Source organism: Sceloporus occidentalis, unplaced genomic scaffold (assembly GCF_023333645.1).
Source record: "Sceloporus occidentalis isolate IW3139 unplaced genomic scaffold, rSceOcc1.0.p SCAF_5, whole genome shotgun sequence".
NCBI classification, from domain to species: domain Eukaryota; kingdom Metazoa; phylum Chordata; class Lepidosauria; order Squamata; family Phrynosomatidae; genus Sceloporus; species Sceloporus occidentalis.
Window position 1 is genome coordinate 71,970,189 of NW_028316985.1, and position 21,286 is coordinate 71,991,474.

Below are 21,286 nucleotides of genomic sequence, written 5' to 3' on the forward strand. Positions count from 1 at the left end.
TTAAAAGCCCCAAAGCAGAAGCCCCAACACCGGCTCTCCACGAGCGGCGGAGGGAGGAACAGAGGGGAAGAGCCCAGCCAAACACCAACCCTCCACAGGTGGTCCAGACGCGGAGCGCGGCGGGGCCCTTAAAAGCCCCAAAGCAGAAGCCCCAACACCGGCTCTCCACGAGCGGCGGAGGGAGGAACAGAGGGGAAGAGCCCAGCCAAACACCAACCCTCCACAGGTGGTCCAGACGCGGAGCGCGGCGGGGCCCTTAAAAGCCCCAAAGCAGAAGCCCCAACACCGGCTCTCCACGAGCGGCGGAGGGAGGAACAGAGGGGAAGAGCCCAGCCAAACACCAACCCTCCACAGGTGGTCCAGACGCGGAGCGCGGCGGGGCCCTTAAAAGCCCCAAAGCAGAAGCCCCAACACCGGCTCTCCACGAGCGGCGGAGGGAGGAACAGAGGGGAAGAGCCCAGCCAAACACCAACCCTCCACAGGTGGTCCAGACGCGGAGCGCGGCGGGGCCCTTAAAAGCCCCAAAGCAGAAGCCCCAACACCGGCTCTCCACGAGCGGCGGAGGGAGGAACAGAGGGGAGGAGCCCAGCCAAGCACCAACCCTCCACAGGTGGTTCAGACGTGGAGCGCGGCGGGGCCCTTAAAAGCCCCAAAGCAGAAGCCCCAACACCGGCTCTCCACGAGCGGCGGAGAGAGCTACAACAACCTTCCATTTCTTAGGGAGGGAGGAGGGGAGAGGAGGAGAGGGGGAGGCGGAAGAAAGGGAGGGAATTTTTTTTTTTCTTTTCCTCTTTCTCCTTCTCCCTTTTTCTCTCTCTTCTCTCCCTCTCTTCATTATATATTATCTGTACCCAAACAGTAAACAAATAATAACATCTCCTCCACTAGCCGCTATATTCAAACAGCAAGGCGCAGCAACTTTTTGTGTTCTGGCTAACCCCTCAACACAAGGAACGTAGTGAAGTATAGCTGTTGAGAAGTCAACAGCAAAAAGCCCAATTCTGAAGAATGGGCTCGGAGTCAATTACAAACTAGGTTTTTGACTTGTAGTTTGTTTTGTTTCTAGGAAGACAAGAAGAATTTTTCTATTTACTGGAAGGGGGGAAAAAGAAGGGATCTTCAAAACCCCAGAAGCTATGATCTTCTAGAATTAACCGACTCCACTACGAACTGCCACAAAAGGCACAGCTTCGCCATAATTCGGTCTATGTGCATCTTGATATCTAGAGTGAGTCCAGTTGATAACTGGGGAGTGGGAAGCTTCAATTCTAATTTTCATTTGAAACTGCCTGAAAATACTAGGAAAATTTTGAATTCCTGTAAATATTCTTATATTGATTACTCCTTTCTTTTTTCTTTTTCTCCTCTCTCTTTCTCTCTCTTTAATGTTAATCTAGACCCTGATCCGACGGTTTCTGTTAAGGTAAAGACTAGGAAAGGACGAAGGAGAGGAGGGATTTAATAAGGAAGTGTAAGGAGAAGTGCAAAGATAATATAATAGGGAAAAAGGGAGGAGGGGAAGAAAGATAAAGGGAGGGGGAAAAAAAAAGTTAACTTTAAATATCTAACTAATCCAAGGATAAAGTGTGAAAATATGTTGACAGAAACCGAACCATCACAAGTAATTTTATCAGAGAAACAAGCAAAAGAACCAATAGCGACCCAAAATATTAACTCATTAATTCTAGAGGAAATACAAAAATTGAGAGCAGATATAAGGGCGGAAATAAGAGCCGAACTTAAATCCGAGCTAAAAGAATGGAGGGAAGAAATTAAGAAAGAAATACAGAATGAGCTACAACAATTTAAAGAGGGCATTAATAATATCACAGAGGAGATTCAGGAGATTAAAGGGAAAATGCAAGATTTAGCTGGTGATACAGTGGTCTTAAAAGAGAAAACAGAACATTTAGAGAAAGCATTACAAACTGAAGAAAACTCCAGAATTTCTTTGGAATTCCGACTAAAAGGGAAAGCGCTAAGAATCAGAGGTTTGAAGGAAAAGCAGGGTGAAGACTTAGTTGAAAGAATCATCCCCCCTCTAGCCGAATTCATCAATTGGTTACCAGAACAACTTGATCTAGAGATAGATAAGATTTATAGAGTTAACTCTTGGGTTGCCACGAACAAAAATTTACCGCGGGACATTTTGATTCATTTTGTAAGGGAAAGAGTACGAGATCTTTGCATTGAGACAAATTATAAAAAAAATTTCTATTTAGAAGACCAAGAACTCCAGATTTTCAAGGATCTACCAACTCAATTATTGAGGAAAAGGAAACCCTATTCAGATCTAACCTTTTACCTAAGACAAAGCAATATAAAATACAAATGGGCTAGAACAGAAGGAGTGATATTTTCTATAGGACTCCAAAATTACCAAATTGACTCCCCCCAAAAAGCTAAAGAATTTTTGGAAACTTATTTGAAAAAAAATGAAAGGAAAAGATCTGAAGACAAAGACTCTAATGTAGAAGGGGCCAGTAGAGGTGACTTTGGGAAAGATCAAAAAAGACATACAAAACTAGCTAGAGAAAACACAGGTAAAAGGATAAAGGAAAAAACCCCTAAGAAACAAAGCGAGTCTGAGGAATCCGAAGAAGGGGAAATAGAGGAGGACTCAGAGGAGTCAGGATCAGAATTAGAGGAATACCCATTACGAAATACAAAAGGAAGGGTTAAAAACAAGGGAAAGAAACAGAACAACGGGGAAAAGATAAGGAAAAAAAAGGGAAAGAGATAAAACCCTATCTGGAAAAGTAAGAGTTAATTTTACAAAGGAATCTTATTCAAATTTGTCTGGTGCAAAATGTCTTGTAAATTGATTTCATGGAATGTGAATGGTTTGAATTCAAAATTTAAAAGAAGTAAAATTTTCCACTTTTTGTATAAATTAAAAGAGGATTTTGTCTGTTTACAAGAAACACATATTCAAAAAAAAGATATAAGACTATTAGAAAAACCAAAATTAGGGAAAGTATTTGTAGCTGCCAGTGAAAAACATAAGAAAAAGGGGGTGGCGACTTATGTAAAAAATTTAAATTCGGCAAAAGAGCTATTTGCAGACAAAGATGGACACTACTTAGCCGTAGAAGTTGAAATCCAAAATGAAAAAGTTATGTTACTAAATGTATATGGACCACTTGATCACAAGTCCAAATTCTACAAAAAATTACATAAGAAAATTCTTGAGTATAATTATCTAAAAGTAATAATTGCAGGAGACTGGAACGGGGTTATAAACCCATTAGTAGATAGGTCATCTCATAAGAGGAAAAAATATCAAGGGAAACTCCCACAAAGTGCACTGGAAATAATAAAAGACTTAAATTTAATAGATATTTGGCGAACAAGACACTGGAAGGATATGGACTTTACCTTCTTTTCAAACAGATATAAATCATGGTCAAGGATTGACTTTATTCTACTTTCAAAGATAATGTGCAAAGAGATACAGAAAATTGAAATACTACCTAGATTACATTCAGATCATTGTCCGGTGGAATTAATTTTCAACAAAGTTAGAAGGGAGTACTCATGGAAATTAAAGGAATATTTACTGTCAGACGAAGATATAGTTTTTAATTTAAAACAACAATTAAAATATTACTTTCAAGAAAATATGTCAGACAAATTGGAAATGCGTACTATTTGGGATGCGAGCAAAGCGGTGGCAAGAGGTCTATTTATCCAACAAGAAATTAGGGAAAAAAAGGATAGGGGTAAAATAGAGAGAGAATTGACAGAGAAAATTAAAAAAAATGAAAAAGACATAAAAAAAAATCCCCAAAATAAAGAACTAATTCTGGAAGGTAAAAGATTAAAATATCAACTAACCCAAAACTCTACAAAAGAACTACTAAATAAAATTAAATATATAAAACACTATCATTTCGAAAATGCAAATAAAACCGGGAGATGGCTCGCAAGAAGAACTAAGGAAGACAGAGAAAAAAATATAATAGTAAAGTTAACTTTTAATAAGAAAGAAGTAACGCATCAAAAAGATCTAAAAGACGTGGTAGCAGAGTATTTTGAGAAGCAATTTCAGATTAAAGAGGAAAAGAGTAGTCGTCTACAGGACATTTTAGAGTTTCTGAAGAAAGATACGATCCCCCCAATCTCCGATAAAGCTAAAAAAGATCTGAATGCAAATATTACTGTAGAAGAAATCGAGAAAGCAATCAACAACCTAAAAGATAATAAAGCCCCAGGACCAGATGGTCTTTCTGCAAAATATTATAAAGTATTTAAAGAAATACTTTTAACCCCGTTATTTAAAACATTCCAAGAAATAGATTCTGGCAAATATCCTATATCTTGGGAAAATTCATTAACTACGTTGGTATTAAAAGAAGGCAAAGATCCATCCCTACTGAATAGCTACCGCCCTATTGCTCTTCTAAACCAGGATTATAAAATCTATGCCTCAATCTTAGCTGAGCGTTTGAAAAAAATATTAACTGAATGGATAAACGAAGATCAAGCAGGATTTTTACCTGGTAGATACTTAAAAAATAACATCAGAACGGTGTTGGGCATCCTGGACTTCTGTGAACAAAATACCAACCAAAGAGTAGGCATGGCCTTCTTAGATCTTGAAAAGGCCTTTGATATGGTAAAATGGGATTTTATGAAAGAAGTATTAAAGGCAAGTGGAATTCAAGGAAGTTACCTGAATCGAATTAACATGATTTATAACAAACAGAACTCCCAGATAATTGTAAACGGAGAGAGAACAAGGCCATGTAATATAAATAGAGGCACAAGACAAGGATGTCCTCTTTCCCCGTTATTGTTCCTAATGGTGATGGAAATGTTAAATAGAAGAATAAGAGGTGATGCTTCAGTGCAGGGGATCAAAATTAACAATCAAACATACAAATTACGTGCTTTTGCAGACGATCTTGTGGTCTTTCTTGCAAATCCCAATCAATGTATAAATAAGCTACAAAAAATACTGGATGAATTTGGTGCAATAGCAGGGTGTAAAGTCAATAAAAGTAAAAGTGGAATCTTGACTAAAAATCTATCACCCCAAGAGACGGAAGACCTAAACAGCAAATCTGAAATTCAAACTATAAAACAGGTAAAATACTTGGGCATAAGAATAACAGGGAAAAATTCGGAGTTATATGAAAATAATTATATTCCTACTTGGAAAAAAATTAAAGAAGACTTTAAGAAATGGAATAAACAGCAGTTCTCATTAATGGGTAGGATTGCATGTATTCAAATGTGTGTTCTACCCAAAATGCTCTTTCTCTTTCAAACATTACCTATATTGAACAATAAGAAACCGTTTCTTTTGTGGAATAAAGACATTGCCAATTTTTTGTGGCAGGGGAAAAAAGCTAGAATCAAGTTTAAGGTAATGTGTGACTGTAAGGAAAGAGGGGGTTTAGGGCTACCTAACCTGGAAACTTATTTTAAATCCTGTGCACTGATATGGATTAAAGATTGGATTCTGTTACAGGATAAAAAGATAATTGATTTAGAAAGCTTTAATTTAACTATGGGATGGCACGCTTATCTGAATTATGAAGATTGTAAAGTAAAGAAAGAATTCAATCAACATTTCATTAGAAAACCACTCTTTAAAGTTTGGAATACCTATAAAAAATATTTCTATCCAAGACTTCCTGGGTGGCACTCTACCCAAGAAGCCCTCCATAAAGATCAGAATATAAAAGGAAAGCAATGGTTATGCTATAAGGCTTTACTAATTAAAACCCCAGGAGGAGTAAGAATCAAAACAAGAGAAGAACTTGAGAAGGAAGGAATTGTAATCCACTGGTTTAATTATAAACAAATCTTAGAAGAATATAAAAAGGATAAAGAAAAATATGGTTTTGAATATGAAGGGAATATTGTAGATAAAATATTGATAGGTGGTGAGAAGCATATGATTTCCAAATTCTATAAGATTTTATTAAAGATTGAAATGGAAAACGAAGTTGTGAAAAATAATATGGTGAAATGGATGCAAAATATTGGAAATAATATCTCTATGGATTGCTGGGAAAGATCATGGTTAAACACCCATAAGTTCTCAAAATGCACTAATTTAAAGGAGAATTATATCAAAATGTTCTTCAGAAGTTATTTAACACCTAGTCAATTGGCAAAAATTAAAAAATCCAACAATACCACCTGTTGGAAATGTAGAAAAGCTACGGGCTCGTTTTATCACATGTGGTGGCAATGCAAAGTGGTAAGAAAATTCTGGAGAAATATATTTAGGAATATTACAAATTATATGCAGAGTAGTGTACCTTTCACACCTGAGTTATTTTTATTGAATATAATTGACCCCGACACTTTGAAGCTGAACCAAGACGATTCTAGCAAGTTAATTTATATGTTAACGGCAGCCCGCATTGTTTATGCCAAATACTGGAAGAAATCTTATGGTCCCCCAGTTAAGGAATGGGAAGCAAAAATATATGAATATGCAGTAATGGACAACCTTTCTATGTTATCAACTGGTAGAACGATACAACAGTGTAAACGTAAATGGAAATTTCTGTTAGATAAATGAGGAAAAAGAGATGTTACCTCAACTATCACTTGAGATATTCGTATAACTGGAAAAAAAAATAGCAGTTTACTTCTTTTATGTCTATTTTTGTGTAGTGGAAAAATTTGTTTAATTGAAGATTTTACTGTTACACAAATGTATGTAATCATGTAAGAACAGAAAAGTCAATAAAAAACTATATCCAAAAAAAAAAAAAAAAAAAAGTAATAAACACTCTGCCCTTTCTTTTTTCAAATCAGAACAAATAATTTTTATTGACTAAATAATCACATTTCAGTTGATCTAGTAAAGAATGTGAGATGCCTTAACTGTGGTGCTTCTCCCACAACACTATAAGATTTGCTAGTTGAAGACAGACCTTATGGAATTGAGATATTTCCAAACAATTAGAATCGTTACTGCTCAGTGCAGAACTGGTCGACGAGGTTTTGTTTTGTTTTACTGTTAGCCTCCTAGGCACATGGAAGGGATTTCACTCTGATCACACTGGAAAGACAAAACTTCTTGCTGCAACCTAAGAAGACCAGATTGTCTACGGTGACCCAAAGGACCTTTTCTTCTGCTATTCCTAGCCTCTGGAACGGCCTGCCGGACGAAATCCATCATATTACCACCTTGGAAGCCTTTAAAAAGGCCATTAAAATGGATCTTATCCAGCAGGCCTTTCCAGATTAGCCCTCCTAGATTAGCCTCTCCTAATGCTACCATTGGCCCCTGTCCTTCCCCCCCCCCCCGCAGAAGAAAACATCCTCCCGCCCAACTTTAACCGCAATTTCTAGGGAACTCGCTGGGATCATTTTAAGTCAGTTTATCATTTAGTCTCTTTTTATGAATTTGACTATGTTTTCATGATGGGGGGAGGGTTGGGAGATGGAGCTGTGTTTTTTTTTTAAATTTATTTTACTGTACCATGTTTTATCTTTATACTGATGTAACCTGCTTTGATTCCTTGCAAAAAAGCAGAATATAAATAAATTGTATTATTATTATTATTATTATTATTATTATTATTATTTCATTTGGGTTTTCAGTGGGAAGTTAAAAAATTCTGCACAGTCTTTAATGCTTGAAATTGCACTGTTTAAATCATTTTAAATTGTATTTTTGCATTGTTTTAAAATGCTTTTAAAGAGTATTTTAATGTGTATTAAAACATGTTATGTTTATACTGTTTTAATTTCTTTTATTTGTTCATCACCTCAGGAGCCCTTGTGGGCTGGGAGATGATCTATAAATATCAGAAAGAAAGAAAGAATAATTTAAAATTTCATCTCCACTAGGGGAGAGTGTGTTTTTCATATCTTTTGTACTTTGAGACTTTTCTCCAAAATATTTTAATGAAAAACTGTCATGCCCCAAATCCTGTATATTGTTTTCGATATAAACTTTTCACAAAAATGTGTGAAAATACAAAAAGGTATCATGGGGGGGGGGGGGGTCAACTATTTTCTTGGCAAGATATCTTGATAGGCTAAGAAAGTGTTTCAACTTAAGAATGAGAAATTTATGAATATTCTTTACATTTTTATTGGTGAGAGTTTTGGCTTGGGAAATTTTGAGAACTCCAGAGTCCAGTCCCTACAGACCAATCTCAAGCTAGTAATTTTCTCTCAAGATGGTGGTTCTTGTGAGTATTAAATGAGGAAGAAGATCGTCATGTGCCTTAAATTCACTGCAGAAAAGGCAGGCTTTCAAATAACTAATAAATACATGAAAAAAATTGTATCAGTATGGATGAATTTTCAGGATTGGAGAACAGTTAGTTCTTTTTTATTGCACTCTCATGTTTTCATATTCTGCTTTCTGCACCTTCCTCGTCTATTGATATATTCACCATAGATCTGAACCAAGTATAGGAAATGGACAGGAGATAGCTTTGTATTAAATTTCTATTGAGAAAGAGGTACTGAGGGTGATGTTCCATATAAGCATTCAGAAAATTCGACTGTAAGTAATAACTCTTAGGATTGCCCCAGAAAAGGTAAGGTGTACTTACTTGGAAATCAGAAATGTCAATATGCCAGTCTCTAGCTTCATCACCATCTGGAATCAGAGTTATACCTTGGTGATACCCTGTTCCCACCAGTTGGCAATGAAATGAATACTCTGCAGGACCAGTGATGTCACTGACATTAAATTTAGCAAGACTCTTGTTGTCTTGCTGAATAAAAACAAAATCCAAAGTGAACCAGTTTCGAGCAGAGCCTTTATAGAACTTGTTTGTCATCAGAAACCTAGAAAGAAGATAAACATAGAATATATTGATTCAAAATGCAGAAGCATCTTTGCTGTAAGAATAACAACAGGTGGTAGACAGGATTACTTTTGATATGAATCTGATTCTATGAGATTTGGCTGTAATAGACTTCAAGTAATTGCCTTGTTCCAAAGTATGTCCATACTTGTCAAAGTATGGAAACATAGAGGGTAGAGGCTCATTCTTTCCCCAAAGATATAAAGGCGGCAGAAACAAACATTTCAGCAAACATTATGGAAAGTAAGTGTTTATAACATGATTTGTCTATGGGTCATTTCACAACTATGAGTTGATTATGGAGATTTTCACACGGGGACGAAATAAACACAGGATCGCTCCCCCATCCTTATCCTATCCTTAACCCGTCTGTGATTGCGATGCCATGAAAGGCTTTCAAATCATAGTACCGATCCTGCCATTAAGCTGTCATTAAAGAAACATTGCATTAACACAAATGTCTGTTATTGCAAAATGCCAGCCAATGTTGCTTTAATAACAGGTTAATGGTGGGATAATGACAGGATCTGCAAGACTTCATTTGAAAGTCTTTTGCACAATCACCATCATTTGCATTTCCTGGATGGGATAAGCACAAATCCTGTTTGAAAGTCCTTCCTGCGATTGCGCAGGAAGGATGGAAACATGACGAGAATATGATGAGATAGGGACAGGATATCCGTCATCTGATAACCCCCTCCGTACTATCAGTGGTTTATCTCTGTTAAAGTTTTCATAGGATATGAACCTGCACCATTATTACCATTATTCAGAGCCATGTGTAAAGCCATACCTCTTTGTTCCTACGAGAAGATTGTATCAACTCCCCCTCCCTTTCTCTCCTCATTTAGAATAGGTGGAACATGTACGGTGAACTGTTTTCCCTCGGAAAAATTCATTACTATGCCTGTCAGCAGAGACATAAGGGCTTTTCCTGAAGTTGGTAAAGTCTACTACAGCTCAAAAGCCTCTTCTAAATCTTACAGAAACTGAGAATGAGGAATACACTAGCAAAGTGGAAAGAAAGAACTGAAAGAGTTCTCCCATAGACATGTTTTTAAAACCCTGGGACATTTACCATTGTACATAAACTCCACTGTATTTTTAAGTGCAGTATCTCTTTTAATTAATGTAATTTTCATGAGCAGACACAAATACGAAGAAGACAATTGGTCATAAGTATTAAATAGTGTTGTTGATGGTGTGTACATGGGCTAATGCAACCATGGAGGGAGGGATTCCCTATTTCATTGAACTTGCCTAATTATTGATGAATAATCAGTTATAAGGGGGAAAACACTATCAGTACAAAGGCAAAAAAGAAGACATCAAATAGCTGTCAGGTGTATGGATCTCCACTTTTAAAGTCATTCAAATCTGATTTATGGGAACTGAGTTCAGTCTATCCAAAGAATAACTAAATTAGCAATCAGATCCATTCAGTGTTCATAAATACAGGGTACATAAAAGACTAGATCATTTTGGAACAAGTTGGAAAGTATTTTAGGTCCTATCTTAAGAAAACAAAATGGGAGAACCAAATAATCTTTATGCAGAATGCTACATTCTTATTTTACAGCCACTCATCACAGTTTAGTCAGAAATATTTTATTTGTAAATATACCTTATTTCCAGGCTCTTGATACTGGTATTCATTGGGTTGATGTACTTCAGTGACAATCTAACCAGAACAGAGAAAATGCTGTTAGACTGTTGTTTTCAAATGAACCCTTTTCTTCTTTTAAGGAAGTAAACAGTCTAAATTGGCAGGTAAGTATAAAAAGATAGCCCATAAAGACAGCAACAATAACAATTTCCCCATGTCCCTGAAAAACAAAAGGAGGAAAACACCCAAGACCTTGATCTACAAAGATATTTCCAGCTCAAGTTAATGGAAGCATTATCAAGGATTCCTTATAAAGCATTCTTACAATGAAATGATTGTGCGTGTAATTGTGTTGCTTAATAAACATACGGACAAGGTATGTCAGCGGTCAGTCATAATTAGTCTCTTAGAAATGAACAATGAAGGAATGACAAAAGGCAAAGCCTTGTTGGTACAGCCATGTATTTGTTCCTCACAAGCACATATGAACTAATAGTTTTATTCTTTTATCATGGAAATCACTGTATTGAGCGCAATTCTGAATACTTCATGAAGGTATTTGCAACTGGGACTGCATTCACATTGCAGAAATAATCAAGGTTGACATCACTTTAAGTGCCATGGCTCAATGCTATGGAATAATGGGAGTTGTAGTTTGCAGGGGCACCAGAGCTCTCCAACAGAGAAAGCTAAATATTTCATAAAGCTACAATTCGCAGAATCTCATAGCATTGGGACATGACAGTTAAAATAGTGTCAACCTAGATTATTTCTGCAGTGCAGATGCTGCCTAAGACACAAAATGAGACCTTTTGGGGCAGATGTTCTATTCTTTAAATGAACTTTTCCTACAATACCAGAATGTAGCTGGTTATTCAGTGATGTCAGAAAAATAATCTGCAGGTTTTGAAGTTCACAAATATACTTTTTTTACTTCTTTAGCGAAATACCATTTCAACAGGATGTGGGATTCAACTTTATGGAAAAGGCCTACATACTGCCAGGACAGCTTGACACAATATGGCAGTGTTGTTCCCCTCCAGTGCAAGAGCTTCTGCTACTATCCACATGACTGGAGCAAAGAAAGGGGTCTACTTGTCTAGTGGTGTGCAGAAATTAAATGCCTCCATGTATTAGGGAGTCTTATGGAGCCAGTATCTCCACTGGAGGAGTACTAAGTGTGTACACATGAGGACCTTGTCACATATGTATACCAAAAAATAAAAAATGGAGATAGTTGGGGCATGTGGGCTTTTATATTAGGACAAACTAGATATTAAAGTATGCATATCCCTGGCAATTAACATTTTCTCTCCCTCAAAGGAAAATATATGTCTTAGTAATCAAACTTTCAAATTAAAGCTATGTTTACTGTCCACAGGGAAATCACAAGACATAGCATACCTGTACTAGATACATGTGAGAAAAACACCTTGAATCTCATTGTGGGAGAAAGGCGGGATGCAAATTTTTGAAATAAAATACAGTGGACCCTTATTATATGCTGAGTTTTGGTTCCAAGATCCTTCGTGTATAACAAAATCCATGTATGCTCAAGTCCCATTAAATATAATGACACAGCAAAATGGTGTCCCTTATTAAAAAAAATGGATAATCAAGGTTTGATATTTAAAATTTATACTTTTTTGGAACATTTTCAAACTGTGGATGATTGAATCCATGTATTAAAAAATCTGTGTAAAAGAAGGGCCGACTGTAAAATAAAAAGTACATGCTAAGGGGCTATGCAGATAGCTCCTAAGGGGCAGCCTCCAGCTGACCCTTTTATAGCCAGATTTTATAGCCACAGCAGCCACACACTGCAGCCCTGATCTGGCCTTTGCAGGGCTCAAAAAGGAGCCACAAAAAGTGGGTCCTTTTTGCACCCTACAAAGGGCATGATAGGTGTGGCACTGTAGCTTTACGATGTTCCTTCTGCACTCCGTCATGCAGGCCCAGTGCCAGAGGAACACTGTGATGTTATATGCAGTGTGGAGCAGCGCACAGCATTACGACATCCTGGGATGGAGTTGGGGTGTGCGTCACCTATCCATCAACTACTTCATGGACCTATTGAACAAACATGTTGCTTGACCTTAAATACATGTTTGTGAACCAAACCTGACATTTATGCTTAGGCTGATATTATTGGGGGAGGAGATGCAACTGTGACACCGGATAGCAAATTTCAGCTTCCCTCACAACTAAAACATTTTCTATTTTGGGTCCATTTAGCATGGTTTATGGTGTGAAACATATTCTGGGGATTCCAAAGGCTATCATTCAAAGTTTTGTTCCAACCAGTTCAAAAGCAAAAACAGCAACCTGTAAATTATGTGCAAACAGGTAAATCTTCTAGTGTTTCCATATGGGAAAAGGCCTTCTTATGATTACCACTGTGTTAGGACTAAACTTGTCCTTTGCCTCTGGTTCACAATGCCAGGAGATACAAACAGTGTTCCTTTAAATCCGTGTTATCTATTGACGTTATCCCCAATTCTCAATGGGAATCACTGAACTTTATCTGCATAGCTCCACCAGCATAGACTACTGCTATAAAGGGCAGCAAGAAAAAGTTTGTCTTGAGACTCTGTTCAGGAGTTTTAAAAGGCTTTACTGAATGTACTGCTGATAAACAATCTTATAGGTCATGCTGTCAGTCAAAGAATAGCTTTAATTAAACTCAGTGAAAATAGTCTAATAGCCAAATCCATTTCACCTGCACTATTTTCTTCAGTGGCTTAAGCCTACAATAGTAGTAATTTGACTTCTACAGAGCTGAGCTCAAATTTAGACTTGTCTACAGTCACAGGACTTTTCAGAACACTCCCCCTTTTTTTTTGTGATAGAAGAAAAATATGAAACATCAGGCAGTAGTTATCCTCATAAAAGGATAAGAAGTCTGATGTCTAAAATCAGCCAGCACCAAAATGGGCTTGGGATATGTTCTGGATAAAATAGAGTTGCTGTTTTCCAACTGCACACATATATTTACCAGATACATGGATGGCAGAGACTTCATAAAGAGAAAATAAGGGAGAACTGTAAGGAAAGGAAGAAGATGTAGTGTGCTTTATGCCTTGTTTGCATGCTGTTTCACTAGTGGTTTCATCATAAAAGCTAGTTGTTATCTAAACAGTAACAAGTAATTTATGAAGCTGCCTTAGTACAGGAACAAAGAACAGTTCAGGAACAAAGAGCAGTTCAGTATCTATTTTGGCCACCATGCCAGACATACTTATTTATTTACTTGATTTATACCCAACCTTTCTCCCAGGGCTGGAATGTGAGGCAGCTTCCAATATAAAGAAAAAGTTCTGATAAAAGCAATAAATAAAAAAGTTTCCAATAAAAAACCTATAAAATATACATATGAAAACACCAGTTAAATTAATCATACTATTGTGGTTATGCCACCCTAATAATAAATAGGGCTTTAGAGACCACATATCACTGGTCTTTCACCAGCTCAATTAGCTTCTGAGATTAATTCTACATGCTGGGTTTGGTTTAAAAACCTTAAACTGCTTGGGGCCAGGATATCTGAAAGACCACCTCAGCTCATATAAGACTGCCTGGAATTTGAAATTTTCAGCAGAGGCAATGTCATGTGTCTCACACCCTCCATTTGGGGATAGATTGATGGGTACGCAGCTTTCTTTGCAGCAGCATCTTGTCTGGGGAACTCCTTCCTAAGAGTAGTTAGGCTGTCTCAATCCCTCTAGACCTTTCATACGGCCTTTGAGCCTTAAAACCAGGGTGACTTTTCTGATTGTTTCAATTATGTGTGTTGAAAAACCTTTAAAAACCACACAGGTGTTTTAGTCCATTGAGTTGATATTCAAATTTCCTACACAAATAATGATCTCTGGAGAGTTTCTAGGAGAGAAATGAACAATTATAGCTAATGAGCACTATATGGTAGTGGTCTCTGACACACTGGAAGTTAAAACCGCTGATCCCTTAACTGGGTGGGGTTTTTTTTGGGGGGGGACCTTTTACTTATTTTATCTGCTTTGATTTGCTCTACATCAGCTCAAGACACCACAAAGATGAGAGGCAATAAAGACTTATTTAAACAAATAAATAATTAAACAAACTTGGTTGCAGCCTTGATACTTTATCTCACATAATAACTGTAAAAATGAGTAATACCATGGTTGTAAAACAGTTCTCACATTTAAAATATGAAGTCCAGAAATAACCACAGCTAACTGAACTGTGTCACAGTTGTACTGTGATCAATCTGATCTCTCTTTCCTATCTCCTTGCTTGGCTGAATTGTAAAGATGCCTCTGGAAAAATGCCAGCCTATAAGTGGTGAAATCATGAATTAATATTACTCACACTGCACTGCTGTCAGAACAATTAGATGAACTGGTGTCCACATTCTGGTGCATAAATGTTAAATCAGTCAGATTTAGGTAAATCTGGTTGGTTGTAAGGCTAAAATTAGTAGCATAAAAAAGGATGCAAGTGGTCCCATTGACATCATTGGTCACATTTAGTGGACGATACAGATCATTCTCCTGATTTTCAGCAGACATTAGCTGTCGCCTAGTATGCCATGCTAGGTCAAGTTTCACGGGCACCTGGAAGAACAACAAAAAAGGACTCTTCAGATTATTTAAGCAAAACCAAACAAAAATGTGAAAGGGAACACAGATACCAATTCAAAGCTGACAGTTCAAATGCCACGCAGTGCTAATTATACCTGTATTTTAGTCTTACTCATTGGCACCTGCCCAAAATATAAAATGAAGATTGAACCTGCAGTCAGTCATTTGGAGTCCAGCAGTGACATCTGGCAAATCTGTTCAGTGGGTCTGACAAACAGGTGGCTTTGAACTGTGCTCATATAGGGTGCTCCCATTGCTCCTCATTTTGTTGGGAAAAAATAACTGTGGTGAAAAACTGCTAATAACACAAAAATGTTTCGTGGGAAGGGGCATGTGTATTCATTTATTTATTTGATTGGCATCTCCCCTTTGTCCCAGGACTTTTAATCATGATTGTAATTTCAACTGTTTGATGTTTTAATACCTGTTGTAATCCACCTTGATTCTCTATCGGGAAAAGGCGGAATAGAAATAAATCTGATGATGATGATGATGATGATGATGCAAGAAGGCTTTTGATAGAAGTAGAGTGGCAAATACTGTTGGAGCATAAAGCTCTGTTAGCATAGTCACACTGACAACCACAACAGTGGCAATGACAAAGAGCGTGCGGAAGCTTCCCAGCCAATCTGACAACATGCTATAAGCTGCTCCAGTTATGCAGAGAGGGGCTGGAAGGATGCTTGCTTTCCATGACACTGTAGGAGACTTGTGCAAGGGGGTATTGGATACCTCCTTATATTAGCATCTAACTAGTACAGCAGGAGGAATCCTACAATAAAATGAAAGGATCTTGGCTAATAAACTATACATATTAAAATATAAATTAAGTAATTACTATAATACTATAGTAGTATTACTATGGGCTATAAAAATGTATCAACTACTTAGTTAAATAGCTAATAAATCTCTTCAAGCCAATCTCTCAGATTTGATGGAAACATCATTTATCCACGCTCCAATCTCTGCCATAATGGATCTCCTTCTTCCCATGCAGTCAATGTCCAGTAATGTAAGTTTAGGATGGGAGTTACAAAGGTGGCAATAGTGTCAAAATTGTGACTAGGTAGTGACTGTGAATACAAAATAGTTACAGATGAGTAAATTTAGGTAACTATTTCATATTCATGGTATTAAAAAATTCAACACATTCATTTAACATCCTTGACTGTAACAAGCAGTTGAGCCACCTAAATAATCCAAAGGCGGCAGATCCTGTGGAGTCAGCCCTGGTTAGTAGATGGATGGGAGACCACCAACGAATACTGGACACTGTGGGCTCTGTTTCAGAGGAAGAAACTGGCAAAGTCACCTCTGAGCATTCCTTGTCTAAGAAATTCATGGGGTTACTATAGGTTGGCAGGAAACATGAAGACATACACACACACAAAACAGGTAGTCAGTTTCTGACCACATCAGGCAGTCAATAGATGACTGGTTTCTGATAAAGGAGAGGTGGAGAGTCCATTTAGGGACATTGCTAATGGTATCTGATGGTCAGGTAACCTTCATTAACAACATTAACATTAATAATATTGTACTTGATATGGTGCAATATGGGAAGCGGCTACTAAAAAACAGATACATACAACACAGGGGCTTTCCTCCTAGAATCATAAAGTTGAAAGACCACAAGGGTCATCCAGTCCAACCCCCTGCCAAGCAGGAATTCACAATCAAAGCACCCATGCCAGGTGGCCATCCAGCCTCTGTTTAAGACCTCCAAAGAAGGAGACATCATCACACTCTGAGCGCGTGTGTTCCACTGTCCTCGTGATAACTAAACAAAACTTTGTTATACATTACCAGTTACAAGCTAAGCAAGTAAGCAAAACTTTGGGCAGTAGGACAGCAGAAGTAATCTTTTTAAAAAATCTACCATAGTGCACCTTTTCTCCCACCCTGCTCCCTTCAAGGTGGCACAAGACAGAATTGACAGAGTTGACGGTAAAATACATAAGAAAAAAGAATACTGTATCGGATCAAAGGCCAATCCAGACCAGCATCTCATTTTTCATAGTCAGCAACTAAATGGCTACTGGAAACCAAGAAGCAGGACATGAGCACAATAGCGTACTCCCAGTTATGTTCCCTAACTACACGTATTTAGAAATATACTGTCTCTGACAGAAGTAATAAATGACTATCACGACTTCTGGCTTTTATAATCCCATTTAAAAACCACCCAAGTTGGTGGCCAGCACTCAAATTCCTTACTTTAACTTTGTTGTTCTTAACTGCCATCAAGTTGACTTTTGATTTATGGCAATCCTATGACTAAACCAACACCAAGGCTGCATCTATACTGCAGAATCACTATAGTTTGAAACTGGTTTAACTGTCGTGGCTCAATGCCAGTGGATCATGGGATTTTTAATTCTGTTAGTTATTTAGCTTTATTCTGTCATAAAGCTCTTGTGCAACAACACACTACAAATCCCTAGAATCCATAGGATAGAGACATAATAGTTAAAGAAGTGTCAGATTGCATTAATTCTGCAGTGTGGCAGCAGCCCAAGTCACACTGTCATCAACATACTGCTCAGGTCTCGTATACTCAGGGCATGACTTACTTGATTGTTTCTAGCCATCTGTAATAGAGTATTCCTCTTTTCCTTTTACCAATTGTTATTGTCTTTTCTAGTGTGTCATGTCTGTTCATAATATGTCCAAAGTACAACAGTCTCAGTTTAGTCATCATTTTCCTTCTAAGAAAAGTTCAGGCTTGATTTGCACTAGAACTCATTTGATTGTCTTTCCAGCAGTCCACCATATCTGTAGACCGCTTCTCCAGCATCACATTTAAAATGAGTTGATTCTCATCCTATCAGCTTTCTTCACTATTCAAATTTCCAGCTTAGTTTCACTGCTGTTGCTGTGTGCCTTCAAGTCATTTCTGACTTAGGGCAAACCTCCAATCAAGGGGTTTTCTTGATTTGATCAGAGGAGGTTTACCTTTGCCTTCTTCTGGAATCATAGTCCAATACTCCAGCCACTATGCCATGCTAGTTCTGTTTAGCTACACACAGAGCTAGAATAGTGTCGTGGTTTGAGCACTGGACTCTAGAGATGAAAATTCAAATTCTTGGACAAGTTACGCTCTGTCAGTCTCATAGGAAATGAAGGAAGGCAAAGGCAAATCCTCTATGGAATGAGAAATTCCAGTGGTGCCATCTGGGTTCAGGAAAGGAATAGGCATTAGGGAATCACACTTCAAACATACATTGGATAATGGAGCGCACCAATGAATTCCAGATCAGCATATGCTTTATTGAGTATCACAAAGCCTTTCACTGCATAAATAATGAAAATCTAAGGATTCCTCCTAAAGAAACGGGAGTGCCACTAGATTTGATTGTCTTACTGTATAACCTATACCTATGGAGAAGCAATATGGTTGCCAATTGGAAAGGTATCAGATAAGGCTGTATTCTACCATTCTATTTGTTCAACTTTTATACAGAAAATATAATTCCCAGAGCAAGTACTGATATGAAGGAAGGAGGAGTGAAGATCAGAGGAAGGAATATCAACAATCTAAGCTATTCAGATGACATCCTACTAATAGCAGAAAATAGCAGAGACATGGAAGAATTACTAAAGAAAGTCAAAGTGCTAAGGCTGTGCTTTTGAACATTGTTTTTTTGTTGTTAACTGCCCTTGAGTCAACTTTGACTTATGGTGACCCCATGAGAGACATACCTCCAGGTCCCCTTGTTCTCAACTGCTCTGCTCAGGTTCTGCATGCTCAGGCCATGGCCTCCTTGATTGAATCTGTCCATTTAATATGCAGCCTTCCTCACTTTCTGCTACCCTCCACCTTTCCTAGCATTATTGTCTTTTCCACGTTTTCTCATGAAGTGGCAAAGGATGACAGCCTCAGAACTGTTGAACTGTACCATGCAAGAAAACAAAAATAACGACCGTGGAGGATTTACATAAATTCAGTGGAAATTGAAACGGTTAAAAATTTCCTATATCTTGAATCAATCACTGATCAGAATGGAGACTGCAGTCAACAAGAAGAAAAAGAGTAGGATTGCACAGGCAGCTATGAAAGAACTAGGCAAGATCCTGAGATGCAAGGATATACAATTGAACATTAAAGTCAGAATTGTCCATGTCATATTTTTCATCACTGTGAATGGATGTGAAAGTTGGAAAAGGAAAGAAACCTGAAAAGAAAGAAAAGAAAAGAAAAGAAATTCAACTCTTTTGAGGCCTGGTGCAGGAGGAGAGTTCTACAGATACTGTTGATGGCCAAAGAGACTAACAAATGAGTTCTTGAACAAATCAAGCCTGAACTCTCAGTCAAAGCCAAGATGACTAAACTGAGGCTGTTGTACTTTGTCCATATCATGAGAAGGCATGGCTCACTAGAAAAGACAATAATGCTTGGAAATGTGGAAGACAGTAGGAAGAGAGGAAGTCCGCATACCAGATAGATAGATTCAATCAAGAAGGCCACTGCCCTAAGTCTGCAGGATCTGAGCAGAGCTGTTGAGTACAAGATGTCTCAGAGATGTCTCATTCACAGGGTTGGCATGAGTCAAGATCAACTTGAAGGCAGTAAACAACAAACAGCTGCAGCTAACTTTTGCTGGATTGTGACCAACAGCTATAAAGAAATAAAACTGCATCTTAAAAAACAAAACAAAACAAAACCCTCTCACACGTAAGTATTCATTTTTTAATTAAAATATTTAATCTCTCTTGTTGCTCCCAAAGTGTAACCATTTCATTTCATACACAAAAATGGCTATGAAGACTAAATTACACTGTGTTTAATCAACTGGCTGCGTGTTAAGGGAGAGTGGGGCCAGCACATTGTCTAGTGAGAATCTTCATACTAATATCAGAAAATAAGATTATGTTGGAGAAAATGATTGCTGAACTATGGGGAATCCTTTGATTTTAGAGAGGAGTAAAACAAAAACAAAAATATGTTCATTTACAGATATTCAAAGCATTTATATTCATAGTGTGCCATGATTCTTTTTGCAAAATCTTGCTTGTTATGTGCCTTCAAGTCATTTCTGACTTAGGGCAACCCTAAGGCAAACCTATCACAGGTTTTCTTGGCTTAATTTGTTCAGATGAGGGCTTGCCCTTGCCTTTCACTGAGGCTCAGACTTGCCCAAGGTCATCTAGTGGGTTTCCATGGTTGAGATAGAATTTGAAGCCTGTTGTCTCAGTGTCCTAGACCAATACTCAAACTGCTACACCACTATGTCTCTCCCTGATAAAGTCTAGGAATGCATCTACACTATAGAAATAATGCACTTTAACACCATTTTAGTTCCCATGGCTCCATCCTACAGAATCCTGGGGATTGTACTTTTGTGAGGTGCTAGCACTTTTTGGCAGAGAAGGCTAAAGATCTTGCAAAATGGCAAATCCCAGGATTCCATAAGATAGTGCTACAGCACATAATGTGGTGGTGTCAAACTGCCTTATTTCTACTGTGTAGATGCACCCTAGTTTTTGGTATACCACACTTTTTTTTAGTAAAGAAATGTATAATGATTCAATTTGTTGCTGTGTACTTTCAAGTCATTTCTGACTTATAGTCACCCTAAGGCAAACTTATCATTGGGTTTTCTTGGCAAGGTTAGTTCAAAGGAGGTTTGGCATTTCTTTCCTCTGAGGCTGAGAGAGTGTGACTTACCCAAGGACACCCAGTGGGTTGTGGGTTTCATGGCCAAGCCTGGATTTGAACCAACTTCTTATTGGGTCATGCTGCATGGAAGAGTGAGCTGCTATTTTCCTAGAGTAGACGATAAATAAAACTTTGATAATTGTATTAATGTGCATAATAGCATACTTAGTGTGGCAATGACTGCCACTGAGTAAACCTGCCTGAGCTAGAAAAGCCCAGTTACATTCCAGGTAAGAGAATAACTGAGAATGCATTTCAACACAACTTTTTTCCTTAACACAGGTATACCCCAAGGGCATATACTATCTGAAAAAGCGAAAGCCATGTGGATTTTGAAAGAAATGTCAGCAAGTAGTAGATTAAACTCCTGCCCATTTCTGCTAAGGGCACTATCCTGTGAAACCTGCCTGTTCTGCATTTCAGTGAACACTTTCTCACTTTAATTTGGTCAGGAGGCAAAATAAAGAAAATTGACTTGCAAAAAGTACTAACATCCTTTGAAATGATTGGCACTTGAAAATAACACATTAAAAGATTGAATTCCTTACAATTAGTTCCCTTTCACAAAAATCAAGTCACAACTAAGTTACAGAATGTAACTGATTAT

At 37.8% G+C, this 21,286-nt stretch overlaps 1 protein-coding gene across 1 annotated transcript in view; it reads right to left on the reverse strand.

The window, feature by feature from the left end:
• Positions 1-21,286, reverse strand: part of LOC149312314 (V-type proton ATPase subunit S1-like) — a 79,414-nt gene that overhangs the window by 6,635 nt on the left and 51,493 nt on the right. The window contains exons 7-9 of the mRNA XM_089526845.1: positions 14,749-14,993; positions 10,420-10,476; positions 8,538-8,775 (exon numbers count right to left, since the gene is read on the reverse strand). Of these exons, the coding sequence (XP_089382971.1) occupies positions 8,538-8,775; positions 10,420-10,476; positions 14,749-14,993 (540 nt within the window). The remainder of the gene's footprint in view (positions 1-8,537; positions 8,776-10,419; positions 10,477-14,748; positions 14,994-21,286) is intronic.